The sequence below is a fragment of the Hirundo rustica genome, chromosome Z (genome assembly GCF_015227805.2).
Source record: "Hirundo rustica isolate bHirRus1 chromosome Z, bHirRus1.pri.v3, whole genome shotgun sequence".
NCBI classification, from domain to species: domain Eukaryota; kingdom Metazoa; phylum Chordata; class Aves; order Passeriformes; family Hirundinidae; genus Hirundo; species Hirundo rustica.
This window is the reverse complement of record NC_053488.1, coordinates 52,320,744-52,346,534: the sequence shown is the minus strand read 5'-3', so window position 1 is coordinate 52,346,534 and position 25,791 is coordinate 52,320,744. Positions and strand designations below refer to the sequence as shown.

Sequence of the window (25,791 nt, the reverse complement as noted above, 5' to 3'; positions counted from 1 at the left end):
CTTTCAGGCCAGTTAGCTAGGAATTGGACAAGGCCTGAAGTAACCAGGTTACTATGAATGACTATGAAATGATCATGCACACGCTCACATACAAATAAACATAGAATTATTAAAACCAGCAGGATTTCTTAGAAAACACATTGAAATGTTTAAGGATGGAAAAACATGTTTATTTCCAGCATGTCTGAGTCCTCCTGTTCCCCACAGTGTGGCAGGCTGTTAGAGAGCCACTATAATGAGTTTGACAGGATCATTATTTTTTTTTAATAAATATTTTTCAATTTTTAATTTATTATTCCCTTTAATCTTGGAGAAACAGATGGGTGCAATTGAAAACATTCAGCTTTTTCCAACATTCCAACAAAATTTAAGGATCCTGGCATTCAAAACTGTATAGCCCCTGTTAACATCAAAACAATGATTGTTTCAGCATCATTTATCCAAAGCCAGTTTATAAAATTAATTGATCTCTCCTTAGCATACCAGGGAACTAATGCTAACTCTGCCTCTGTGACACTACACATTACTAAAGAATGGAAGAATTCTTCACAATTTTTACCCCAAGGCTATGATGGAATCACAATAAGGCACACAAGGACATACTTGAAACCATTCAACAGATGCATTGTTCTGTTGCACTTCTTAATTTAAGCCTTACATCATGACTACATTGCTTTTGGATATTTTTGACCCAGATTTATCCTGTGTTGAAAAAAATGGATTTACATTGGGGATTAGTTAGGCCCGTTTTCCTAACATCCCTATGTCTTCATACTAAGCCTGTATCAAGATGTTTTTAAGATTTTATTTTAAACTGATTGAAGATTTGCTCCTATAAGTATCATTCTGATAGGAAGCACAGAGAAGATCAAGAAAAAAATGGAGAGAGAAGTCGGTACAGGCAACAAAACTCCTTGATAGCTTTTATTCTATGATCACAGAGAACCATTTCCAGTTAATGCTACTGAAGCAGCACAAGACTTATTATTGGATACAAACAACACATAATGAGCATCTATGGGACACTAGATAATTCCCATTAGTGAAGGAAGATCTTCATAACTCACAGGTTGCTTTACCACTTCATTTTATTAACTCTCTCTTATTAGACAGCCGTAGTTAATTCCATTATGACAACAGCTAATTTCCTCAGGGCCCACTGTGTGACAGTGACAATGCTAGCCTTTTGGGGATTTTTCTGAAGAAAGGATTGCACATATGATTTGGTTTTGTGTTGGAAAGGCAGACAGAGACAACAAATAAAAATGAGGGGCTGCTTCGTTTTCTGTGCATGCAGCCCTCTGTACAAAGCAGACTGAGCCTGACCTGTTCCCTTCCCTGACAGCACAGGAAAGTTAAAAATTCATTACTGACCTTGATGAATAGCAGAGGGGGACTGGGGGTGGGGGGGGGGGGGGAGGCGGGAACTTACATTCTGACCCTTATCTCCCCTTTGACAACATGGGACTAGAATAAGTAATTACCTGATCACCACCCACTCATGGTCAGTCTATTTGGGGCCCCTGCTATGGTGTAGAGCTCTACAAATCATCATTCTTGTGAGGAATGGAGAGCCACGTGATCAGAGAATCAAGAGGGGCTGGAGGATTACTAGTCCTGAATCTTAAAAATGCTGCCTTTATATTCTGATTTGTAATTCTTCTAGTCAGTGTTTCATTTGCTTGTTTGTTTGGCTTTTTTAACATATGTTTGTAATACTTACAAGTGCTTGGTATACACTTCCCAATGCCCAAGGAACTGAGACACTGAGTAGAGGCCTGTGGCACCGTCCCCACATAGTCAAAGAACGCTCCTGACAGGTAGCTAGCTTGCTTCCAGGCCTCCAAACGTACTCTGCCCACTACATTGCTTCTCTGAGAAGCAGAGGATTAATTTTAAAATTCTGGTTTTTACCGGCAAGACCTTCAGTGGTCCAGCTCCTGCACACACATACACAGGATCTTTTCCCCAACTCACTGCAGATTCCAGTCCACTGATCATCATCTACTGCTGGCTCTAATACCAACATACGAAAGAACTTCCCCTTTTTTGCATTACATATCTGGAATGCTTTGCCAATTTGTAGACCTTGACTGAGAACAGGATTTTTACGCACTGTTGGGGGTTAGATTTGTTTCTTTTTTACTTATAAAATTTTTCCCATAAGTTCCTAGGAAACTAACTACTGGGTACTTATAAGTACTCAAGCAGAACAAAGGGGCCAAAAGAGAAGGACTTGTATGTAGCATCTGGCTACACTTCTTTTGTCTCTGGGAGTTTCTCTCAGAGTGGGGAGATAGAGCGAATTTTGGGGCAGGTAAAGGACAGGGCTGGGGACAGTTTCACTCCCTTGCTCTGGGCATCAGAGATGACGGCCTGAGTCATTGAAAACCGACATAATCAGAGACAAAGACCCTCTAACTAATTAAAGTTAGACAGTGGTATGTTTATTCACCAGCGGGCAACACAGGAGTCATCTCCAAAAGGCGTGGCTGCCCCAAACAAGGCTCTTTGCTCTCTATTTATTTTCCAAGATCTTACATACAATACATATGCATAACCCCAGCACCTCCCATCCCTGCTCTCTATTAAAATGAGGCTATTAGTCCTTCATGCGTGCCCAGTTCTTCTCTTGAACTGGGTCGGTGGTCTCGAATTGGGTCAGTGGTCTCAAAGGATGAAGTCAGGAGAGTCTTCATCAGGTCTCTGTGACCCTCTGGCACAATCCAAGGTCCCCTGCTTCGTGATTGATTGATACCAAGTCCAGGTGCTGGCCATTGTTCTTACTGGTTTCAATCTGTTCTTATGACAGTTCACTTACTCTACTTTTTCTATAAACAAGCTCATAATATAACACTTAGCTCTAGCTTAGACATCTAATAATCATTAACCTACCATTTACTAATCTAACTTACATCTTGATCAATATAAATTGCTTCTAACCCTTAGCTAAAATCTTAACTCTTTAAAATCATGTTTCAGGCCAGGCTGCTGCTTGCTGCGGGAGGAGTTCACTATCACCACCAAGTTCAGTCCTGGGAAATCTACCATCATCTGCTCCTGTGCTTCAGAATTCTGAGCTCGCCTTCTCCTGCCCTGCCGGGCCGGCTCTGTCCCACAGTTGCGGCTTCTTCAGCACTGCCCTCTTTGCTATGGTGTTGGCCCTGCAACCCCTGCCCTGCCGGGGCATCCCGCCCCTGCCTGCATGGGACATCCTGCTGTTCCAACTTACAACTGCGGAGCCTCTGATATATCTCATCCACCATCATGGGATTTTCCACCGTTCCAGCTTGGTGCTCTTGAGAGTCCTGCAGGGGCACAGAGATCAAACTGCCGTGGGCTTTGTGAAGCAAAGCTCTCAAGGTTCATGGTTCGGTTTTGTTGTTAATGCTGTACTTGTTGTTGTTCGTTGTTGTATTTCCCCATGAGACTAGACGACCGCCAATGGCAAAAGGAAAAGAGCCTGCTCTCTCTCACCAGGTGGGATATTACAGCTTTTACTCTTGAGTCCTGCCTTGCTTGGCTGGAGCCCTTCCCAATGGCTCCCCGGTGCCAGAGAGCTCTCGCCCCTCCCGTGTCGGGGCTTCTTCCCCAGGGGTCAGGGCCCAGAGGCAGGGACAAGACACTACCTCTCGGGTTTTTTCTCTGAGATTCAGGTGGTTTTAGAGTCTTTTTGCCCTCTGCAAAGCTCTGAGCCAAACGCAAGAGAGAGATGGAGTTTTCAGGTTCTGATTTTTCAAGGTTGCATGCTTCATTTATTGTTTCTTATCTTACAAATTTCTCAGTGCCCAACAAAGGTCTGTGCAGCTGCTCGGGCATCTGGTGACTCCTCTACTCCTCCCGGACTGGGCAGTCATTATCTTTTATACTAATTGCTACGTATTCTTTATTTATCATTATTTGCCAATACCTATCACTTATACTAAACAGGTCATCTCTACTTTGACCCAATCTCTTTAAACTACTTTGTGCCACCGTCACTGCAGAAAATGGAGTGAGGGAAGAAGAAAGAAGAAGCAGGAGACAACGCCCCAAATCCTCCATCTTGCCCCCATTCACTTCAATACTAAAACCCCAAACCTACTGTTTTCTCCTGCTTATCCTGTGATAAGCTAAACTACTATCTTTCACACTCTTGTGGCTTGCAATCCTTCCCGCAGTGCAGGAAGCCTCTCCCATGGACTGAGATCAAAGCCAATGTCCCTCTGGGCTCTGGGCCAGGGTCCCAGACCCCCCTGTCCAGGTCTCTGACCCTCCAGGGCAGCCAAAGGAATGCCCTGGACTCCAACATCTCCCCCTCCTGTTTGAACCAAAACCACCTCTTTGGCAACCCAGTCCACGGCCTGCCATATGCATCAAAGCAAACACGGCAAGATCATGAGAAGAATTACAAGCCCTACTAAAATATATACAAATGTTTTTAAAATTCCCTTCCACAATGGTGAAAGGTCAAACAAATTCAACACACCATCCATCCATGACCCAGTTACCTCTCCAAGTTTGTTCACACTCTCCTGCAATTGCTTGATGTTCTCATGAATGGATTTGGAATGATCTGACAAATTCATGCAGCACATTCCCTGAAATTCCTCACACCCATGCCTGTGGGTCAGCAACAGATAATCTATCACTGCTCTCTTTTGGAGACTTGCTCGTCTTACACTGTCAACGTCCATCAACATGTCACTCAGAGCAAGAGAGGTGGCTCAGGCACATTTGCTCAGCCAACAACCCACCCGATCTAATTGTGTCACGGCTACTCCTGATGCTGCCTGTGGTGAAAAAAGTGCAACCGCAATTCTCTGAGCCTTGTTTCATGTGTGAACATCGTCATCGCAATATGGATCATACATCTTGATAGATCTTTTCCCTCTATATATTTTTGTTCTCTCATCAATGTCATGCTGGGTGTTAGTAATGAAAGCATTCCAATGCTGCATGGACCACCTTTGACATTTGCAGGGATTGCGGGCCAAATTCTGTCCCCACAGATGAAAAAGTTTCCTCTTGGCAATTGTGCTGGAACATGGTTGGATGGCTTGTCCAGCATCTTAGTGTAATTACACCAAGATGATGAATTTCTGTAAAAATTGAGGTTCGGAGTGATAGCTATTGTTTTATTTTGTGCCAATCCAGAAAGGCCGAATTTCACACAGAATTGCATTTGGACCGATCCAAGAATTTCCAGTTCCTGAGGTTCAAAAGGAGCCGCAGGAAGGAATTTCGTCCAAACATCCCATTGGTCCACTGGATTTACAATGGACTTTGAAATCACTGGAGGGATGTTTTCTGGAATTGGCCATTTGCTCACTGGCAACCCCACTAAACATGTTGAGAAGGGTTTCCCTGGCTTTGAGTGTGTCAGGCAGATGGTATCCAAACCTGATGCATTGGCTAGAGTTTCCCAAACATTCTCTTTTGGTTGAGCCACGGGCAAAACTGCCGCATTGCTCAAGGCAGTCAAGGAGAGAATGAGGCACAAGGATAGTTTTTTCATGTTCAATGGCCTTTTTCCCATGGGAATCCCCAAAAATGCAACACCACCCAAGCCCCAAAGAAAACTCAAGTCTCAGAGTCTCTTTTGCACGTAGAACGAAGGGATGTCTGCTGTCTTGACACCGGCTCACGTCTGCGTGCCCAATTCTCTTCCTCCGGTCTTGGGGTCTGTCTCTGCTTGCGTCTGGACTCGGTACGGTTTCACGTGCCTCGCTGCTAGCCACTTCGGTCCGACCGCTGTGGAGACACAAGCATATCCCTTGCCCCAAGTTATTAGTTTGAATGGCCCTTAAATCTGCCCTGTTTCTTGGTTTCTGACCAAAACCAAAGGATTTTCTTTCAGATTCGCTCTTGTGTTGTTTGAAAAATGCCTGATAATTGGTGGAGTTGGCTCTGCAAAAGAGCCATTTAGAAAATTCAACACATACAAGGCTTTATTCAAGCTCATGTACGGTGTTGTGTCTGCTTCTCTTTTTTGCCTGTCCAAAAGGGATTTCAATGTGTGATGTGTCCTTTCAATGTTTGCTTGACCTGTTGGAGAGTGTGGGATACCAAAGGTATAATGGACACCCCAGATCTTCAGGCATTTGTCAAGCACTTTCCCTATATATGTTGGTCCATTATCTGTTTTGATTTCTTGCGGCACGCCCAAAGATGCAAATACCTGCAAGAAATGTCGACAAGCATGTTGTGCTGTCTCACCTGTGTGCAATGATGCTAAGACTGCACCTGAAAATGTGTCAACTGAAACATGAACATTTTTGAGCTTCCCAAAGGATGGATATTTTGTGACATCAGTTTGCCATAACTGCAAACTGTGCAATCCTCTTGGATTGACTGCTCTCATGGAAGCAGGAGGCTGTACAAGCTGACAATCTGGGCAAGTACTAATGATTTCCTTTGCCTCACTTTTGGAAATGTGAAAAGTGTCCATTAGTGTTTGAGCATTCTGATGGAAGAATGCGTGACTCAATTTTGCCTGTTCAAAAATGTTCAGTAAAGTCCTTGAAATTGGCATGGTCAATTTGTCTGCATGTGCATCACCTTCTACTAAAAATCCCAAAAGAAATAAATGTGCCTTGATGTGAAAAACAGCGTACTTACACATTTTCTGTGTTACAACAATGTTCTCATGCACAGCAAGCACTTTGGACAAACATCCAGTGAGCTTGCAATCTCTGCAAGTTCTGGACAGTCCTTCTTGAAGTGCCCTTGTTTGCCACACTTGTAGCATTGCCTTTGTTGAAAATTTGCGAATGCATCTTTGATGGCTTTTTCCACCTGATCCCCCAAAATTGTTGCAATGTGCTGTGTTTGCAGCTTCGCTGCCGCTTCATCCTTTCCATGATCTACCCGTTTTTGAGGCTGCACCTCATCCTGTTTTGTTTCCTTTTCCTTTTCCTTTTCCTGAAGAACAGGAACCAGGGACTGCTGGGCATCAGCAAATTTCTCTGCAGCACCTTTCCTCGGAAGAAAAATTCGAGAGAAAGAAGACATGGGGTCGTGTTGAAATTCGGAAGCTGCTTCACTGAATTGCCAGAAAAACTGCCTCATAAAGTCCTTTGATAACAAAAAAGATGAAGCTTGACATGAAAACTCAAGTGCTTTTGCTTTCCGGACAGGAATGCCCTCTGAAGCAGTGATGTGGATGATGTTGTCATCAGTGATTGACATGTCCAGATCTTCTTCTGCAGCTTCATCGTCCCTCACCATCGGCAAAGGTTCTCTTGGCTTTTGTTTGAATTGCTGTTCTGAAGAAGTTGATTTTTTATATGAAACTGGAAAAAAGCGATGTAACGTGGCTGTCTCGCTGCTGAAAGGTGCCTCGCTCGGTGTGATTGATGCCCGCCGTGTTTGTGATTTCACAGTCCCGCCCCTGGATAACGATGACACGTCAACAGCTGACATCTGCTGGCTCGCAGTACTAATTGGATCTGTTGTTTCTTTCCCTGCCTTTGACGGAGTATGTCGAGTTTTCAAAAGGCTTTCAAGTTCTGGATACACCTGTAAAATCTGAGATAGTTTTGGACGCGCGCCCATCTGCAGAAATGCAGCAGCTGTGTTTGAATCACCGCAGGCAGGCGAGTCAAAAGCCAGCGAGCCGCTGGTGGGCGGACTCGAGCTCTGTGACGTCTGACGCGTGGGGGTGGCACCCTGGGAGACACTCTCCGCCTCAGCCACGCCCCGTCCCTGCCTGTTCCGCCTCCGCCTGGCCCGCCCCTGCCTGTCCGGGCTCGGCGGCGCCTGACGGAGTGTCCCCTCCCTGCTCACGCCCAGGGTTCGCCCCTTCTCGCTCGTCATCAGAATCTGCCCCGCCCGGAGCAGGATCGCGTTTCGAGCCTCGTCCCGCCCCTGCCGCGCCTGCGCTGGACTCGCCGCTGAGGCTTCTGGGGTTTGTAGTGCTCTGCTCAGTGTTTCCGGGTTCGGGTTTCCCCCTGCGCCCCGCGACGCGGATATATTTTGAACTGTGTTGCTTCCCATAGCTTGCGTCATCGGCGTGCGCCGAATCGCCGATCCGGATCCCAGTCCCACCGCCTGCGACCTCGTGCTGCTCCTCCGCGAACTGGTCTCCCTCGCGATCCGCCCCTGCCCCGCCCGACGCGCTCCCCGACCGCGCTGCGCCGCGTTCCGCGCCCTGGCGAGATAGGTTAGGATCGCCCCCGCACGCATGCTCCGCAGTTCCACCCTCGGCTGCCGATTCAGTCGGAACCTGTTGTTCTGGCGGCGCCCCTCCCGCCCCCTCCTCCCTGCTCGCACCTGGTTCCTTGCACGGGAAGGGAAAGGAGCGGTGGGGTGCTGTTGCTTGGTCATTGTGGAGGGGTAAAGGGACTTCGAGGTGGACCTTGCGTCGGACCTGTTCCCCCCCCCCCCCCCCCCCCCCGCCTTGGGACAAATGTAATGCGTCCTCGGGAACTGCTTTGAAATAAAGCATGTCCAGTTCCTCTTGATCGCTAGGATGGATTAAAAGTTTCCTCTTGCCTGGGACTAGTTTCGGGGGTTTTGACCAACTCTGTGACGAACCCTGAGAGAGCTGAGAGCTCCCCCATCTCCCGGAGGAGGTATTAAACCTGGGGATAGCAGCTTTCTGTCTCCTCCCTCTGTCTGGCGGACAGGTAAAGCGCTACTTTCCTCCCCCTCGCTGCTTGGCAGTTGTCCAATCCTGGAACTTTCACTGGAATTTTCCGATATAGCTTCTAACATAATTCTACCTGCGGACAACAGCTTAGCAGCTATTTTGTCCTTCTTTATGGCTCTATCATACAACTCCCTATTTGCTTCCTGCCAAACCCCTGGCTCAAATAGGAAACGGGTCTCACAATGAGGGTAATTACAACGGACCCAGAGCATCAACGCCTGAAGCTCTTTCTCTTTGAGAGCTACACTGTGTTTTGAAATGACCCCCTTTAGGGCTTCTAAAATAGAGATTTGTTCCTGTGAAGTGGTTCCCCCCATGATCTAGATCCAACTGTTTTTACCAAAGCACAAAGGCTTGTGTGCAGCTGTTGTCAAATTCGGCTCAGAGGTGTCCTGATCACTGTCCAGCAGGTTTCAGGGTGACAGATTCCAGGGCCCTTGGAGATCTGTCGGTCTGGGACGAATTTGAGACGAGCTGCTCTGGCCAGAAATGTTCTTCTTCTCTGCGGAGCTGACCGTTTGGCTTTTGATCTTCTGAGAGCTTGCAGTGTTCACTGCAGAGGGTTCACTTTGACCCTTTCGGTGCCCCTTTACAGGAGGCCCACTCATGAACGCCGTTCTTGGGTTTTTTCTCTGAGATTCAGGTGGTTTTAGAGTCTTTTTGCCCTCTGCAAAGCTCTGAGCCAAACGCAAGAAAGAGACAGAGTCTTCAGGTTCTGATTTTTCAAGGTTGCACGCTTCGTTTATTGTTTCTTATCTTACAAATTTCTCAGTGCCCAACAAAGGTCTGTGCAGCTGCTCGGGCATCTGGTGACTCCTCTACTCCTCCCGGACTGGGCAGTCATTATCTTTTATACTAATTGCTACGTATTCTTTATTTATCATTATTTGCCAATACCTATCACTTATACTAAACAGGTCATCTCTACTTTGACCCAATCTCTTTAAACTACTTTGTGCCACCGTCACTGCAGAAAATGGAGTGAGGGAAGAAGAAGGAAGAAGCAGGAGACAACGCCCCAAATCCTCCATCTTGCCCCCATTCACGTCCATACTAAAACCCCAAACCTACTGTTTTTTCACCCTGTGATAAGCTAAACTACTATCTTTCACACTCTTGTGGCTTGCAATCCATCCCGCAGTGCAGGAAGCCCTTCCCATGGACTGAGATCAAAGCCAATGTCCCTCTGGGCTCTGTGCCAGGGTCCCAGACCCCCCCTGTCCAGGTCTCTGACCCTCCAGGGCAGCCAAAGGAATGCCCTGGACTCCAACAACTACCCAATCAGGGAGAAGTGGGAGTGGAAGAGAGTTGGGTTACAGCTGATTAAGGATGAACCACGTGATACAGATTACAAATCCGATGAAACACAATATAAACAAAATTAATGCATTACAACAGTTTGTTTATCTTTATTATACATATTAGTAAAGAACTGTCATTCCTATTCCCATATCTTTGCCTGAAAACCCGAATTGCAAAATTATAAGAATTTGGAGGGAGGGGTTTTACATTTTCCATCTCAAGGGAAGCTCCAGCTTTCCCTGGCAGACATCTGTCTTTCTAAACCAAGACACACACAAATGCCACTCTGGGACACAGCAGCACGTACTAGCCCATTGCTGATATAGTTATGTTCTGATAATGCTGTTATGACTTTGTTTTTCAGGTACTTTACTGTAAAACAATGTACATGAAACCTCAAGATACAATACAGAGAAAAAAAGCATCAAAACCACTCAGTGCTTTTTGAAAGGAAATAAAACCATCAGAGATGTATTTTTAAGCTCTTTTAACAAACACATAGTAGTTAAATGAAATCACAACATACCGCCGGCCTTTTTAGCAATAAACTGCTCAGCAAGAAGGCACTTGCTGCTCAGTAACTTGTTTTAGGGGAAAAAAAAAAAAAAAAAAGTGCTATCAGAAGGCATATTTCAAGTTAATTGAACAGAACAGTAATGACTTCAGAAATGTCACATAGTAGATAAAATGAGGAGTCTTTAGTTTTAGCAGTAATATATCTGATCTGCCTGTTTTATGTTGAGTTCCATTTGAAACAGCACATTTAGACAGCACAAGTTTTCTATGCACCTAGATGTGCATGCATGTGTCAATATTGTGTGCATGGCACAGCTGTGTGAACCAATGTATTAAAAACATGTACTTTCATACCTAGTTGAAATAATTTGGTCATATATTAAAAATACAATAGAGAGGCTAGGGTAGGGATTAATATCTAGAAAACCCAGGCCAGACCTAAATCTCGAGGCAACTTTGTAAACACAGACATACACACATGAACACAAAAATGAACCCACTGCCTTTGTAGTCATTATTTTCTGCCTTAGGGTATGGTAAAACAGGTGGAACAAACACACAGATACAAGTGTTTTCCTTCTGTTCTGATGACTTATGTAAATAAGGCATATAGTGCTGCAGTGTGGCCATATGTATATTCCTATGGATCTGTCTGCTTCTATGCTGGTAAGTGATTTTTCAACTTATTTGGAACCCACTGGCCTGTTTCAAATGCATTTATCAGTGGAAATTCTTGATTATAATTACATTGCCTGTGTGTAGGTCAAAGATACCATAAATGCCAAGCAGACACGTGTAAAACACAAATGTGCATTTCTAATCTAACTATCATATGAGAGAAATCTCAGGAAGCCAAACTTCATTAGCTCCACTATTCACGAAACTATTTCAAATAAGCTGAGCAGCCAGCTGTGTAAGTCCAAAGCACCACGAAGCAAACCAATTCCCACTTTTTATATTTTCATACTAAACCATAAAGTCATCATAGAATGGTTTGGATTGGAAGGCACTTTAAAGGTCATCTTGTTTCAACCCCTTTTCATGGGCAGTAACACCTTCCCCTAGACTAGGTCCTCAGAACTCCATCTTACCTGGCCTTGAACACTTCCAGGCATGGGATATCCACAGCTTCTCTGGGCAACCTGTGCCAGTTTCACCACCCTGACAATAAATAATTTTTTCCGGACATCTAATCTAAAGCTACCCACTGTCAGTTTAAAGCCAGTCCTCCTTGTCTGGTCACTACATTTTAAAATACAGGGAAATACTGCTACAGTAGTCGAAATATTTAGAATTATAACTATGGAAAATTTCCACCCTGACATGCTGCCTGCCAAAAAAAGAAATTAATGACCTCTCTTTGGGACATACTTTGATGATATTGCCACTATTTTTCCTCAGTATTGTCTGATGTGTTAAATCAGGCTTTAAATTAATCTCTTAATAGTTTTTTCCTTACAAGAATGAAAAGTATCTCGAATAATAGAAAGTTAGAAATAAACAGGACACATGGCAATGATGTGTTCCTGTTGTTCAGTTCATAAATAACTTTTTACTGATATAGGATGCAAGTTTTCATGTGAACTTGGTGAGCTGCCCTTTGTTGATCTAAACTTATCTTCTGCCATTTAGGGACTCTAGACAGTGTTATAATAAATTTTCCCTCAGCAGCTCAGCTCCCTTTAATGTTACACTAGAAGACTTCTTAATTATCTTTAAGTGTTTCAACTGCTTCAACTGTGGCTGCTGAGACTACGTTTGACAGTCTAGAAATGTGTTTTTGGGGAGCCTTGCCTCTTTTCTGAATAACGAGGCATATACATCCAACTTAAGATAGCCTTGTATCCAGCTGGCACTGGCAGTAAAAATGTGTCTGCTCTAAAGCGCTTCTTAAAAGGTACCCAGTGTTTGAGACGAGAGGGCTCAAGAGAGCAACTTCACAGGTTACGTGGTGTTTGTACCAGTGGCAGTGTTGCATGGGTGTCTCAGTTTGAAAGACAGGTATCTGCTAGGGAGAGGCAGGGCCTCTCTAGGAATGGGGAATTCCAACCCCCTTCCTCCAAGCTGTTATAATTTAGAAAAATAAAGGGGCTTTCAGGCAGAGGTATGGGGAGAGGAACAGTTCTTTACTAGTAAGTATAACAAGGCAAACAAACAACAACTACAGCATTAATAATAAACAGAACCAGGAACCTTGAGGGACTTCGTTTCACAAAGCCCAGAGCAGTCTGATCCCTTGGGACTTCAAGAGCACTACGCTGGAATGGTGGAAATTCCCAGGCTGGTGGCTGGAACAGCAGGATGTCCCCGGCAGGCAGGGGGGTGCAGGGCCACAGAGTAGCAAAAAGAGCAGTGCTGGAGAAGCCGCGACTCCTGGGCAGGGCTGGCCCAGCTCCAGCAAGGCAGGCAAAAGGGCTCAGAATTCCTGGGCACACAAGCAGATGATGGTAGATTTCCCAGGACTGGACTGGACTTTCTGTTGACAGTGGACTCCGCCCGCAGTAAGCAGCAGCCTGCCCGTCCTCTCCGATGCCCAGAGCAGGAAGAGCCCCCAGCTCTGTCCTTTTCCTGCCCCAAAACTCTTGTGATCTTTCCCCTCTCAACTTCTGGCCACCTCCTTTGTGTTGGTCAAGCACCATCTAAGCACCAGTACTTAGTCTACTAGCAACTTATTGGGAAAAATTCTATAAGAAAAAAATGGAACAAACCTAACCCCCAACAATGGGACAGTTTTCTCTACCTTGCTGCTGCAAAGGTTCCACTCAGCCCATACAAATCCATTCAAAAATCCATTTTTTTCATAGTGATTAGAACAACTTTGGCCTTGTCTTGGTATGAAACACAAATTTAAACAACACTAGAATTAAAATACTAGAGCTCTGAATACTAGAAAATACTATGAGTACTATGAACATACTAGAGCTCATGATTGTTAGAGCTCAAGCTGACCAATTCTTGTTTCAGTTAATGAAACAGTTCTGCTCACTTAGTTTTGATTATTTTTCATAAAATGCCACCAATTCATATCAGTGATGAAATCTTATGTCAGAGTTATACAAGTAAGAATTTTGTTTAAAACACTTTCGAGATTCTTACCTCCACAAGTAAATGTGTCTCAAATCAGTTGCTCTCCAAATGCATCTCATCTCTTACCATCTCTGTAATAAGACTGACACTTTTTTTGTAACTTTGCCTTTTAAAGAGCTTAATTTTCTTTACTATTTTGTCTGCAAGAAACACATGGTGTAGAATAAACGCCTTTAGCACTTGTTATTTTCTTGACATGTTTTCATTTGCCATAAATGTCACCAAATCAGCATTAATAAATTGTGAGGCCAAAGACCTACTTGTTGACTGAAGTTAAGTGGTTTGAATAGGCCAGAATCATCTTGTCTTTGGTACTACAACCTCTGTTATCTGAGAGGATTTCCTCTGAAATCTATTCGTTCTATTGTTTTAGAAATGTGGGTTTGAGTGGGTTTTGTTGTTTTTTTTTTTTTAATCTGCGACATACTTCAAAGGAACAATTAAAAATGCCAGAATGACAGTTTATAACTCTTCCTAATGGTAGTTGAGACTTTACTAAGTTAGCTTTTCCTAGGGATTTGCGTGTGGAGCAAGATTTAGATACCCTGCAGAGAAGGATTTCAAGGTTCTGGCAGACAAAAGCTGGACATGAGCCTACAAGGTGTACGTGGAGCCCGGAAAGACAACCATGTCCTGATCTGCATCCTAACCAGCCTGGTCAGCAGATTGAAGGAGGCGATTCTGCCCCTCTGCCCTCACCTCCTGAGACCTCCACCTGGGATCTTGTGTCCAGTTCTGGGGTCTTCAGCACAAGAAAGGCATCGAGTGAGTCCAGATGAGGTCTGCAAAGATGATCGCAGGACTGGAGCACCTCTGCTAAGAACACAGGCTGAGTGTTGGAAATGGTCAGTCTAGGGAAGAGAAAGCTCCTGGAGACCTCAGAGCCCCTTTATCTTAAAGGTGACATTATAAGAAAGAGTGAGAATGAGTTTTCACACAGGCAGATAGTGATAGGACCAGGACAAGCAGTTTTAAACTAGAAGTGGAGAGACAGATTACATGTTAGGGAAAAGTTCCTTTGTGTGAGGGTGGTGAGGCACTGGCACGGGTTGCCCAGGCAAACCGGATGGGTGTTCTATCCCCGGAAGGCCAGGCTGGATAGGTATCTGAGCAACCTGCTCTAATGAAAGGTGTCCTTGGACACGGTATGGCCTTGGAATGAGATTATCCATAAGGTTCCCTCAACCTCAAACCATCCTGCGATTCTATGAATTGCCCTCCTGGGTTTCTGGGAAGGCAGGCAAAGCTCGACAAAATACAAGATGTTAAGTACTTTCTACAGAAATACTATTTATCTCTACTAGCAAAATGCTCCTATTTGTTTCCAGCTCACACATAAGGGACCACAGCGATGCATTTTAAACCGCATAATTTACGACAAAACCGTTGAGCGACGCGACAATTTCCCAGTGCTCCTTTGGAACTATCCAGGTGTGTCCCTTCCGGACAGGTCCAGGCGGCGCGCAGTACTGGGTATTCTGGAAGGAAGACACCTATTTCCTTCGGGCCAAGCGACTCCGCCGCGTTCGTCGGAGAGCTAGTCCCGGGTACGGCTAACGGCGGCCATGGTTGGCACAGGCCCAGACACACTTCCGCCCTCAGCCGCAGCGCTGCGCATGCGCGGCGCTGGCACGGGGGAATTGGGCGCTGTGACCTCAGCGCATGCACACGCCGCGCTCCCCCTCCCCCACCGCGCTCCCCCTCCCCCACCGCGCTCTGTTCGTGTCGTCGCGGGGTCAGGCCCGCTCCCCGCTCCCTGCGCTCCTCTCCCGGTGCTCCGGCGGTGCCGCGACTCACGCGGGTGTCAGGGGTGGACGGGAAATTCCGCGCTTGGGGCGACCTCCCGCGTCACGTGGTTTGGGTCGCGGCGGAGTCCTCGCCGGGACAGGCTGGCCCAGCAACGCCTGACAGGGCCGTCGCCAAGGGGCCCGCGGGCCATGCGCCCCGGTAGCCGCCTCTACCCTCTACGCTTGTCGCCAGCCCGCGGGCGTGGGGCCGTGAGGCCGGGGCTGTCCATCGCGGAGCGGTTTTGGCGCTCCGGGGCTCCGCCCGCGCAGGCAGCTGGTTGGACAGCTGAGGCGGGCCTTGTTGGCGGCGGGCTCCCGGCGTGACCTCGGCGTGCGCTGGTCCGGAGCGACGGGCGGGCGGATTTATGTGCCGGGAGTGGGGCCGAGCCGGGCGGCAGCGGCGGCTGGTGGGGCCGGCGCGGGCACCATGGTGAGCGGGGCAGCGAGGAGCGGGGCGGCCGGGTCCGCTCGCCTCCCTTGTCTCGGGGCTGAGCTGCTCCAGGCCCCGGTCTCTGACTGTGGGGACAGCTCGGGGGTTTGGGAGCTGGCGTCGGGGGCAGGGAGGTGGCGGAGTGACACCATCGAGCTCTGTAATTGGCGCTCATGAACGAACACCGCGGCGTCTGCTGCCTTCCGTGGTATTACACCGACGCGCTTCCACTGCCCAGTGATTGTTACTCTCTGCTATATTTCCACTGGGAAGTAGAGTGAACCCTTAGTAGAGTGAGCACTTAGTGCTCTGCAACGGGTTTAGGCTATCTTTTTATAAATGCATAGGACTCTTCTCCTCTATAACTACATGACAGCAGGTTTTAGTGAGGTGAGGACTGGTCTGTTTTACCATGCCTGTAGTGAAATGGCCTCAAGCTAAGACGTTGAAAATATAAGTTAGATGTTAGAAAAAAGAAAATTCACTGTTCGGGTGGTCAGGCATTGGAATAGGTTGCCCAGCGAGGTAGTGGAATCACGATAGTGCTCGGTGATGTGTTTGGGTCATTTAGGGATTCCAGTGGCAGTGCTGGGTTGACATTTGGACTTGATGATCTTAGGTTCTTTTCCAGCATTGATTCTATAACTGTTTTGTTGGATCTCCTTAAATCCCCTGTAAATGGAGCACATATGTGATCTTGGATATATCCAGTCTTGCCAGACTATTTTGTTGTTCATTGGCACAAGTTCACGATTGGGGTGCTCTGCTAGTGCTGTGGCTGTCATAGAATCATAAAGCATTTGAGACTGAAAGGGATCTAATGAAAAAAAAAGTCCCGCCTCAAATTGCTTTTCACCGTAAGTATTTCAGCACAGCTACAATTTATTGGGCTGAATGTAATGCACAATAAATGACCTTGTAACATAGTAGGAGGAGAACAAAGATTCATGTAATTCCTGCCAATGATATAACCTTGTTGGATATATGTTGCTTCAATAGAACAGGCTAAGTATTTAATGAATATTGAATTATATAAAGATATATGTCTGTAGAGATATGCTGAATTTTGTATTTAGGTCTTAGTTATCACTTAAAATACTGGAGTTGATTGGCTCAGCTTTTAACGTACTTACATTTGAGATGCAACAAACAGGGTCTGCAGGTATAAAAGCCTATTTTGTATGTGCCATTAATATTATATTTCTTTTCCATATGACTGTATGACTGTAAGTGTTAAATATGTCATTTTAACTATGACAACAGTGTTTGTTGATTGATCCAAGTCTTAAGAAATGCACTTTACAACTATATTTTTGATAAAATCTGCCTTTTAACTGTTCTTGTATTTAAAAGTTTATTCATGTTATTCCACTAAAGTACTTTTTATAGTGTAAATTCTGGCTTATGAAAGGAATTGTATTTTTTTGTCATGAAGTCTATTTGTTTTTCTTTTTTTATTATTTTTTTTCCCCCTGGTAGGAATTAAAATATTTATTCAAAAAGCCTTGAGATGCTCCTCTCATTTGTGGAAGCCCACGAGTGCTGTGGTCTAGCATTGGAAGCTACATTTGTAAAATTGCAAGCAAAAAAAGTTTTTCCTTTCAGTGTAGGTCCTTATTTAAATTAATTGAGTGCTTGCTTGTTTTACTTAATGGGGTTGAAGGATCAGGTCCAGTTTTCTTTGCTGGGTGCTGGTAGTGTGGGCAAATAATCTTTGTGTGTGATTCCATGATGTAAGCAAGGGCAAAAGGTCTATGCTGTTTGGAGGCTGTATTTTCCAGTTTCAAAGCAACAGGAGAGTGAAATATTCATCAGTTTCTTTTATACCAAGAGGCTTAGTAATCAAGTTACAAATATCAACAGCTGCCAAGCTGGGACTGTCAGGACTCATCTGTGCAGCTGCAGTGCCAGTTAGGCCATGGCTTTAAGCTCTGCACAAGTGTCTTAACACTTTGGAGACCATGTTTTAGACTGTTCAGCAGGGGCATTAAAGGCTTTTCAATTTTTATACTTGTAATGATTTCTGTAATGGTAGAGCTTGTTCTTTAAAAAGCAAGTCTTCTAAAAAGAGTAGGAACTTCTGTATTTCCTACTTGTCTTATTTGTGGAAATATTGGGCAAACTAGATTTTGAAAATCTTAGAAAAGTAATAATGGAATATAACCTTCTTTTCCCTGTATAGTACATAATTTCTCTGAACTAGTTTTACTTACAATTTAATAATATATTCCATACAAATTGGTGTTCACTGCAACAGGTTTTCTGTATTGCCTTTTTGTAATAATGATAGATTTGCATTTTTATAAAGGCTCTTGTTCCATCTGTGAGATTTCTATAGCAATAATTTGATTTGCCTAATGACCACTAGTTCTCTAATCTTTGTGCTTAGAGAGCCTCAGTGGAAAATGATGCAAGACTGTCAGGTAAAATGCTGCTCGCCGACTAAAGGATCATTTTGGTTTCAAACAAATCACTTTGTTTTAAAGGAAGTCATGCGCATCTGAGTCCTTCCACAGAGCAGTTTATGGCTCTTCTTTGGCTCTGTGGAAGGATACTGGTCAAGAGAGAAGTGACCTTTGGGTGTAAATGACACTGTGAGGGTGAGCAGTTGTGGTAGTATTGAACACCTTGCATATTCTTCACTTTATGCATATTTTGTTGTAAACAGTGGTAGGTGTGTGAAAATTCTAATTCGGGGAAACCTTGGTCATAAGAACAGAAAAAAAAAGTTAAAATCTGAATTTGTTAAAGAGTTCTCTTGGCATAGATTTCTTTTCCAAAATTTGCTGTATGAATATCTGGTTTTACAAATCATAAGATTTTAACTGACACAGATTGCTGATTATCATAATGACTATAGGTATTTTGTGAAAAGTAGTCCTTTTCACAGGAAGCATTCACTTTAAGATGTTGCACAGCAGGCTCACTTTTCTTTGGCCATCCTATATAATATTTTCTACTGTTTAGGAAACAATTTTGAATTGTATTTATGCTTCAGAAGAACACTATTGATTTTGCAAGCTGGAGCTTTAGCATGGACATAAATATTCAGAGAAAAATTTGCATATGAAGAAAACTTTATATGGGGAAAAGTCTTATTTACAGCAAAAGCCATAATGTGTCAGCTATTAAATGGCACTTCAAAGCTGTTGTATTGATTTATCTTCCAGATTTAACAAATACCATTCCACTTTTAAAATTGCAGGAGATAGGGGGATTTGTTTTATTCTCTTAAAAATTTTGGTGGCCACTATTGTTAAATCTTTTCAATTTCTTACTTGAAAAATCACAGCTGTAGCATGCTGTTTCTGTGCTACCATTGAAGATATCGTTAAGCCCTGTTTTAACATCCGTAGAATACTTGAGTAGAGTTATGTTAAAATCTTGTTTTTACAATACTTGCCACTTCAGAAAGTACGCAGTGGGCATTCAATTTCTGAAGGTGAAAATGTAAATGGGATTCTACCAGCTGTTTTCCAGTCATGCAGTTGTATCCCTACTGCATTCCTGGTGCATACAGCAGTTGGCTGCAGCTTAAGGCCCTCATCTTGTAATGGGGGAGATAGTTACTGTCAGAGGAAAAGCAGTTTCAAAGTCCTGTGTAAAGCTGGGTATTTGAATTATTTGTAATATGTAGATAGATGGTAAAGGGAAGAAAAGATGGAACCCCTGCCCTTTTACTACAGGTAAGGAGGAATAACCTTGGGCAAGGTCAAATTAAGGAGACTGGAGTGGTGTCTGCATAATACAGTCAACCTTGTCTATCTTTGTACCTCATGTTCATTTAATAAATCATTTAATGATGAAAGGAAAAATGTTCTTTAGGTAGAAGTACTTTTAAAAATCTGTTGTGGTGTTTTTTGGTGGTTTTTTTTTTTTTTACTTTGATATAGCTGTTGGTGTTCTATAAGTGCACTTACTGTGTAGATAAGAGTATCGTAACTTTATCTTAATTGCTTATTCTTAGTTTTTGTCCTTCTCCTAATCAGCAACTCTGTCTCCAAGTGTGTAGTGTAAAAGAAAACCAAAGTCCAGGTTATACTTTATTCAATCAAACACTTTTGCCTTTTTGGCCTGCCCTATTTTTCCTACCAATTTAAAGAAATCTGTCAATCTTTACTTTAATGTAACTCCTACAACTATTCTTGTAGACCACTTAGTATGTTCTCTGCTATGTTTTATTTAAAGCTTTTATGTAAAGTGTGCAGTGTTAATCAAGCAAAGGTAGGAATGCCATGGTTGCTGGAGGATTGGGAACTGAACACAGGGCTCAAGATTTCTGAGACACCTCTCATCAAAGATTTTCCTCTGTGGCAGAAACATGGCCAGACTGCAGTTTATCAGACCGTGTTGTTGGTGCATGGCTTTACCATATCTGTCTTGTTTTTGACCAGGAGTTTGCTTGCCAGCCTGTGTTTTGCATAAAAGCTGACTTACATAGTCAGCTTTGGTCCCCAAGCTTTCCAGCATTAGAGAGACTGACAGAAATGTCTTTGATCGGCAGAATACAGACTCTAGCGTCGTGGACTTGGATTTCTAGTGTTAAGCTGCAAAGCTGAAGCATGAAAGGGACATGGATGTATATGGAATCAGTGTTGAAGGCCTTATGAAGTGGTTTCGATTTCACAAACTATTCTGTAACTGCAGACATTTTATTTAATTATCTGTGCAGCAGTTCCTCACCTCTTAAGAGGTGACTATTGCTTCTCTTAGTTTTGAGTCAACCTGATCACTGATTTTGTGCTATTCAACACAGATCAGGTGGTGGATTTCACGGTTTGTTTACTGGAGGTCCTCAAACCCCCTGTGGTGTCAGCTTTGCCACGGAGCATCTTCTCCTTCAAGCACATGCCACTCTATTTCTCATTCTCTAGATTTTTAAAGTTGTAGATTTCTGATTAAAATCTAAATCCTGTGTCCTCTAATTTAGAATGTGCAAGTAGAAGATGTGAGATGTTGGTGGAAACCAACGCCTGATCTTCATTTATGTTTCTGAAATGAGTAGTTTTGAATTTAAACTGATATTAAAGTGGAGACTCAGAAGCATGGAGAAGACTGGCTCTAGAGAGAGCCTGAATTGAGCCCTGTATTTGGGGATGGAGGGATGTGTTCTAGTGTTTCAATATGGGGTAGTTTGGGATGTTGTAGATTTTTCTGGAGTTGTGTTAGTAAACATAACAAGTAGAGCGTAAACACATCCAGGCAAAAAGGAAGAATTGCAAAAAGTCGTGCTGTGCACGTAGCATGATATTTGACTCACTATATCTTCTACTGTGTTCCTGTGACTAGTGTTCTTGGCAGGAAGATTAATGCAGTGGATTTTTTTTTATATATTTCTTGTGACAGCTTTTCTCTATTAGCATATTGCTTGTGATTGATTACAAAACTTCAGGAATCAAGAAAAATGCCCTTATAAGGCATATAGATACATACTTTCTTTTTTTTTTTTTTTTTTTAATTACTTAAAGTGTAAAAAAAATACTGGAAGGATATTAGGATATTTCCTCCACAAAGTCAAAATTAAGTTTAGAGATATCATTGGGGTTTTAGGTTTGATTTTTTATTTTTTCAAGTTGCTTAAAACTTGCTAGGTTATTTTCATTTGTACACTGAAGGGTTTGTAGGTATTTCTATTTTTAACAAACACAGCAGTAACTTCATGAGAATGAGCGCTATAAATGCTGGAAAGGGGTAGATAGGGTGCAGAAAGACATTCAGTGGCTAAGAGAAATTGTTTGTAGTGGGTTCTGTTGCAACATGCGGGCTTTGCTTGAGTAAGGAAGTAGTCTCTTGAATTGTGTTAGTGGACCTGCTGCCCTATATAAAAATAATTGCCTCAATTTGCATCTTTTTCCCTCCTCTTGTCTTAAGGCAATTTTTTTCCCTTACAGATAGGAAGCACTAGGATAGATGAAGTGACATACTGGCACCTGATCAGGCTGTGCTTCTAATAAAATTATTCTAGAGAAATAATAATGTAAGTTCACCCTGAGAGAGTGAATTGTGAGAATAGTGACTTAGTAGAGAGGCTAGATGAGGGGACAGTGGTTTCTCTCTTATATTCAGTGGAAGTGGTTAGGGCTTAGTGTGAGGTGGTCAGGTTAAACATTTGATTTTAAAATGGTTTATTTTGTACCCAAAGGCTATATCCTTCCTTAGCAATTTAGTAATGTAAGTATAGCATATATATTATGCATGCAGGTAGTAACACTTTCTTTCATTAAAAGTACACTTCCCTGGTGGCGACTGGTGGAATTGGTATGACTAATCTGTGCACAGAACTATGCATAATCCTTAATAAAGGTTGAGTATTCAAATACGTACAGCTCTTGATCCTGATATCAGTGAAATAGAACATAAACAGAAGTGAGGTTTTACTTTTTTGAGGTACCTCAAGTTGATGCGTCCAAAGTGTAGAAGCAGTAGAAATTCCAAGGAGGGAATTTCTACGGGTGAAGAGACTGAAGCACCAAAGAAACTTGTTGGTATCTGACCCCCTCCAAAGGTGTTACTTCAAAGTATAAAACAGTAGCGCCTACTTCTGATTGCTGCCTGGCACTTTTTCATGAGACATGTGGTAACATATTGTAAGTGTTTATAAATACTTAAATGATACCTTGTGCAGTCTCAATCTCCTGCAGTCATGTTAAATTACAGATGATAATGTATATCCAAAACATTTTGTCTGCCTATGTTTTTTAATAAAAGCAGTATTCACACAAATTCTATTTTACTAAAGGAGAAAGCTTTGAAGGAAGAAAAGAATAGTACTTTCCTTAGTGCACTGTTTAGGATGAAAGATTATACTGCTGATAGGGAGGGAAAAGGTTGATGAAGAGTTGTAGGTTAACAGCTCATTGCATAGCAGGTGCTGGTAGCAGGGACTTGGCTTGTATGACCACGGGACTCTCTCTTGAGGTGCAAGGACTGCTATGATGGAAGAGTATCAACCTGAGCAAGTGGGACAAGAGCATCTTTTCCAGTAGTCTGGCCAAACTGGTATTTAGACTGGGATTTAGAGAGTAAAGAAATGATAACCCTCAAATCAAGAGGGAAAGGTGGTGGACTGAGCTGGTAAAATAAGGATGAGGATTATGCAGAGGAGTCCTTGAATGACTAATCAGAGAAGATAGAAACCCACACATGTAGGTAAACAAAGGTAAAAAAAATCTGTACACAGGTAATGAGGCCAGCATTATGTGGGGGAGGATCTTAGACCTCCTCAGAGAGATTAGCTGTGGTGACCTGGGAATGCCTTTTCCCTTTGATGAAGTTTGTATGTGATTATATTAAGTTTCAGGGATTTTTTTTTTTTTAACTGCTGCAGTATTCTCTCTCCTCCCGCTCCCTATTCTTCCCCAGTGTATCATTCCTCTTATACAGACTGTTATTAAATTGGTCTTTTTTTAAAGATGCTTCACCATTTTTCTAAAACACATACTGACTTGTTATTAACTTACTTCTCTACAGGGTGTGATAGGTGTACAGTTGGTGGTTACCATGGTAATGGCTAGTGTCATACAGAAGATCATACCTCACTATTCTCTTGCTCGTTGGCTTCTCTGTAGTGGCAGGTAAGATAAGTGTGAATATGGTAATGTAGTTATGCATCAGAGTAGTAACAGTAAAACATACATAAAAGTAATTGTCTTTTATTAAATTTATTACCGTAGCATTGTTACACCTGATTTGTGGGCTCAAGGCAAAAAGACAGTGTTACTGTAAAAGAACATATTTGTTTGTTGCTATTAAATGTATCAGTCATAAAATTGTTGTTCAGCTCTTATATTAAAGGTACAAGGTGCATCCTTTAATATTAAAAAGCTAAATTGAATACAAGATACTGAAGAATAAAAGGATTTTTTTTCCTCTCTTCTGTCTCTCTGTTGTTGATAATCTACTAATTTGTTGATTAGCCTTGTATATGAAGAGTGCTTAGGTATTTATTAAAAATTCTATTCCTTTTTAATACATCAAAGGACAGGATTAGTATAAATTTCAGTACACTACTTCCTTGTAACAATGGATCAAACAGACACAATGAGTTGCAAGGGTAGAATTCCTTGTGTGGCTGTATCCATAATAACAATGAAAAACAGCAGCTGTTTTGAATATAAATCAGTATGTTAAATATTAAAAGGAATCATAGATACTGTGTTTTTTCATTTGGTAAGAGAACACTTTGCATCATTAGCAGGTAGCGTGCTGTCTTTTCTAACTGTTAAAATTTTGAAAATATAAAATCCTTTTAAAATATAAAAATGTACTCCACAGGAGTATTAACAAGTCCTTCCGTTGACTTTTTTTCTGTCTGCATCTCATAATTATCAACTTGTTCCTTTTTAATATTCCAGATTTCATCACCCATCAAGCTGTGAGAAGTGACTGTAAATGTTGTTTTGATGTGTGTTAGGTTTAACAGAAAGCAGTAATTGTCAGGTGGATAATACAAACAGGAATCATACTCCTAATTGTGTGAAGTTTCACTTTTAACCATACTGGCAGGGTGTGATTGCCTTTCTTGTGCTCTAAAAAGAACATGACAGTAATGAATATGAAACTGCATACTAATTATTTTTAAGATGTGTCACTGTGAGTCTTTTTTATCAGCAATTATCCAAATGATATATTGTACCTTTTATGTCTAAGATTGATTTAAACTTTTATTTGAAAAATTAAAAATCTAATTGCTCTTGTAAAATAATTTGTCACTAGTATGCGCATGTTCTTAATTTTGTGAAGTTTTCACTCACTGTATCCTTGTTTTAAGGCATGCCACATACCAGTGATAGGGAGAAGTTTGCTGTTCAAATATTTTTCAAATCCATTTCTCTTTTTATCTTTGCACATCTGCAGATTAATAAATACCTCAAGCAGGAATTCAGCACTTGTGCTTAGGTAATTCTGCTCTTACTGAAGCCAGTGAGAGTCTTATTATTGCCTTCCATGTTAGTAGCCTGGAAAAACTTGTCGTTGCTTTTCAGTTTTCTTTTGTTTATCTGGTAACTATTTTAGTGCATTGTAATTTCAGGCACTCTGAATAATTTCCTTGAATACAGGAAGTGTATAGAGTCAGACATAATCCAGTGTTCTAGAAATAAAGTAAGTCAGAAGATTCACTGCAACAAGAATCTGAATTTTAGTGGCAGAAAGAAAAGCAGTTATTTTCTTAGATCACCTGATAAACTTTTATTTTTAACCCATTTCTCTTTCTCTCTGTCTTTTGCCAGCAGTGTTTGACAGACCTTTGTGGGTGGGGTGGTAGAGGGTTTTATACACGTAAGTGTGCAGGTACAGGCACACTCCTAAATCAGTCCAGCTGTCTAAGGAAAAATTACCATCTGCTCCTCCTTACCTTCGTTAGTAGACTTCAACTAACCTTTGGTATCCAACACTGGTTTTTAAGTGACTTTGAATGTCTTGCTTCCAAAGGATTGGCAGACAAGATATGAAATGTCTGTAGATAGCCCTTGCTAAATGCGAGGGAGGGTAAACATGGTATCAGACAAGACAGAAACATTAAGTAACCAGTTTGTTTAAAGAGGCCTATATGTGTTTATGGGAAGTCCATTAAAAGGAAACAAAGACTTTTCAAAATCTAAAAGAATTGTTAGGATAGACAGACTTAAGGTAATTACTTGTTAATGGAATAAATAGCTACCATTGACTCTTGAAAAGCAATTTACATAAATTTGTTAAGAAATACAAACTTTTTCAATCAGTGCTATTTTCAGAGCTTGGATGCAACTAAATAGATTTGTTGAAATATTTGGCAGCCTAAATATCTGCATAGGCCTTGCATTATTTTTAACTAATAAAATATACTCTACCAAAGCATTGCTTTTAAGTTGCTCAGCTATTTCAGTTACTATGTTTTCAGGACATGTCAGGAAGACAGGAGAAAAGGATGTTTTGTTGTGGATTCATTAATGACCTTTATTCAAATTAACTAGGGCATGTGTGTGTGTCTGTTGCTATTTAGACTGACTTGGATATGTCAAAGCCACAAGGCAATCAGTTGTGGGATTTCAGTTTTA

At 42.5% G+C, this 25,791-nt stretch overlaps 1 protein-coding gene across 3 annotated transcripts in view; it reads left to right on the top strand.

Moving 5' to 3' along the window:
• The first annotated feature begins 15,682 nt into the window (after positions 1 to 15,682).
• The window catches only part of TMEM161B (transmembrane protein 161B), a 41,520-nt gene continuing 31,411 nt past the window's right edge, over positions 15,683 to 25,791 (top strand). For all 3 annotated transcript variants that reach the window (XM_040089877.2, XM_040089879.2, XM_040089876.2), the window contains exons 1-2: positions 15,683 to 15,754; positions 23,225 to 23,328. In XM_040089877.2, coding sequence (XP_039945811.1) covers positions 15,752 to 15,754; positions 23,225 to 23,328 — 107 coding nt within the window. In that variant the 5' untranslated portion in view covers positions 15,683 to 15,751. The remainder of the gene's footprint in view (positions 15,755 to 23,224; positions 23,329 to 25,791) is intronic.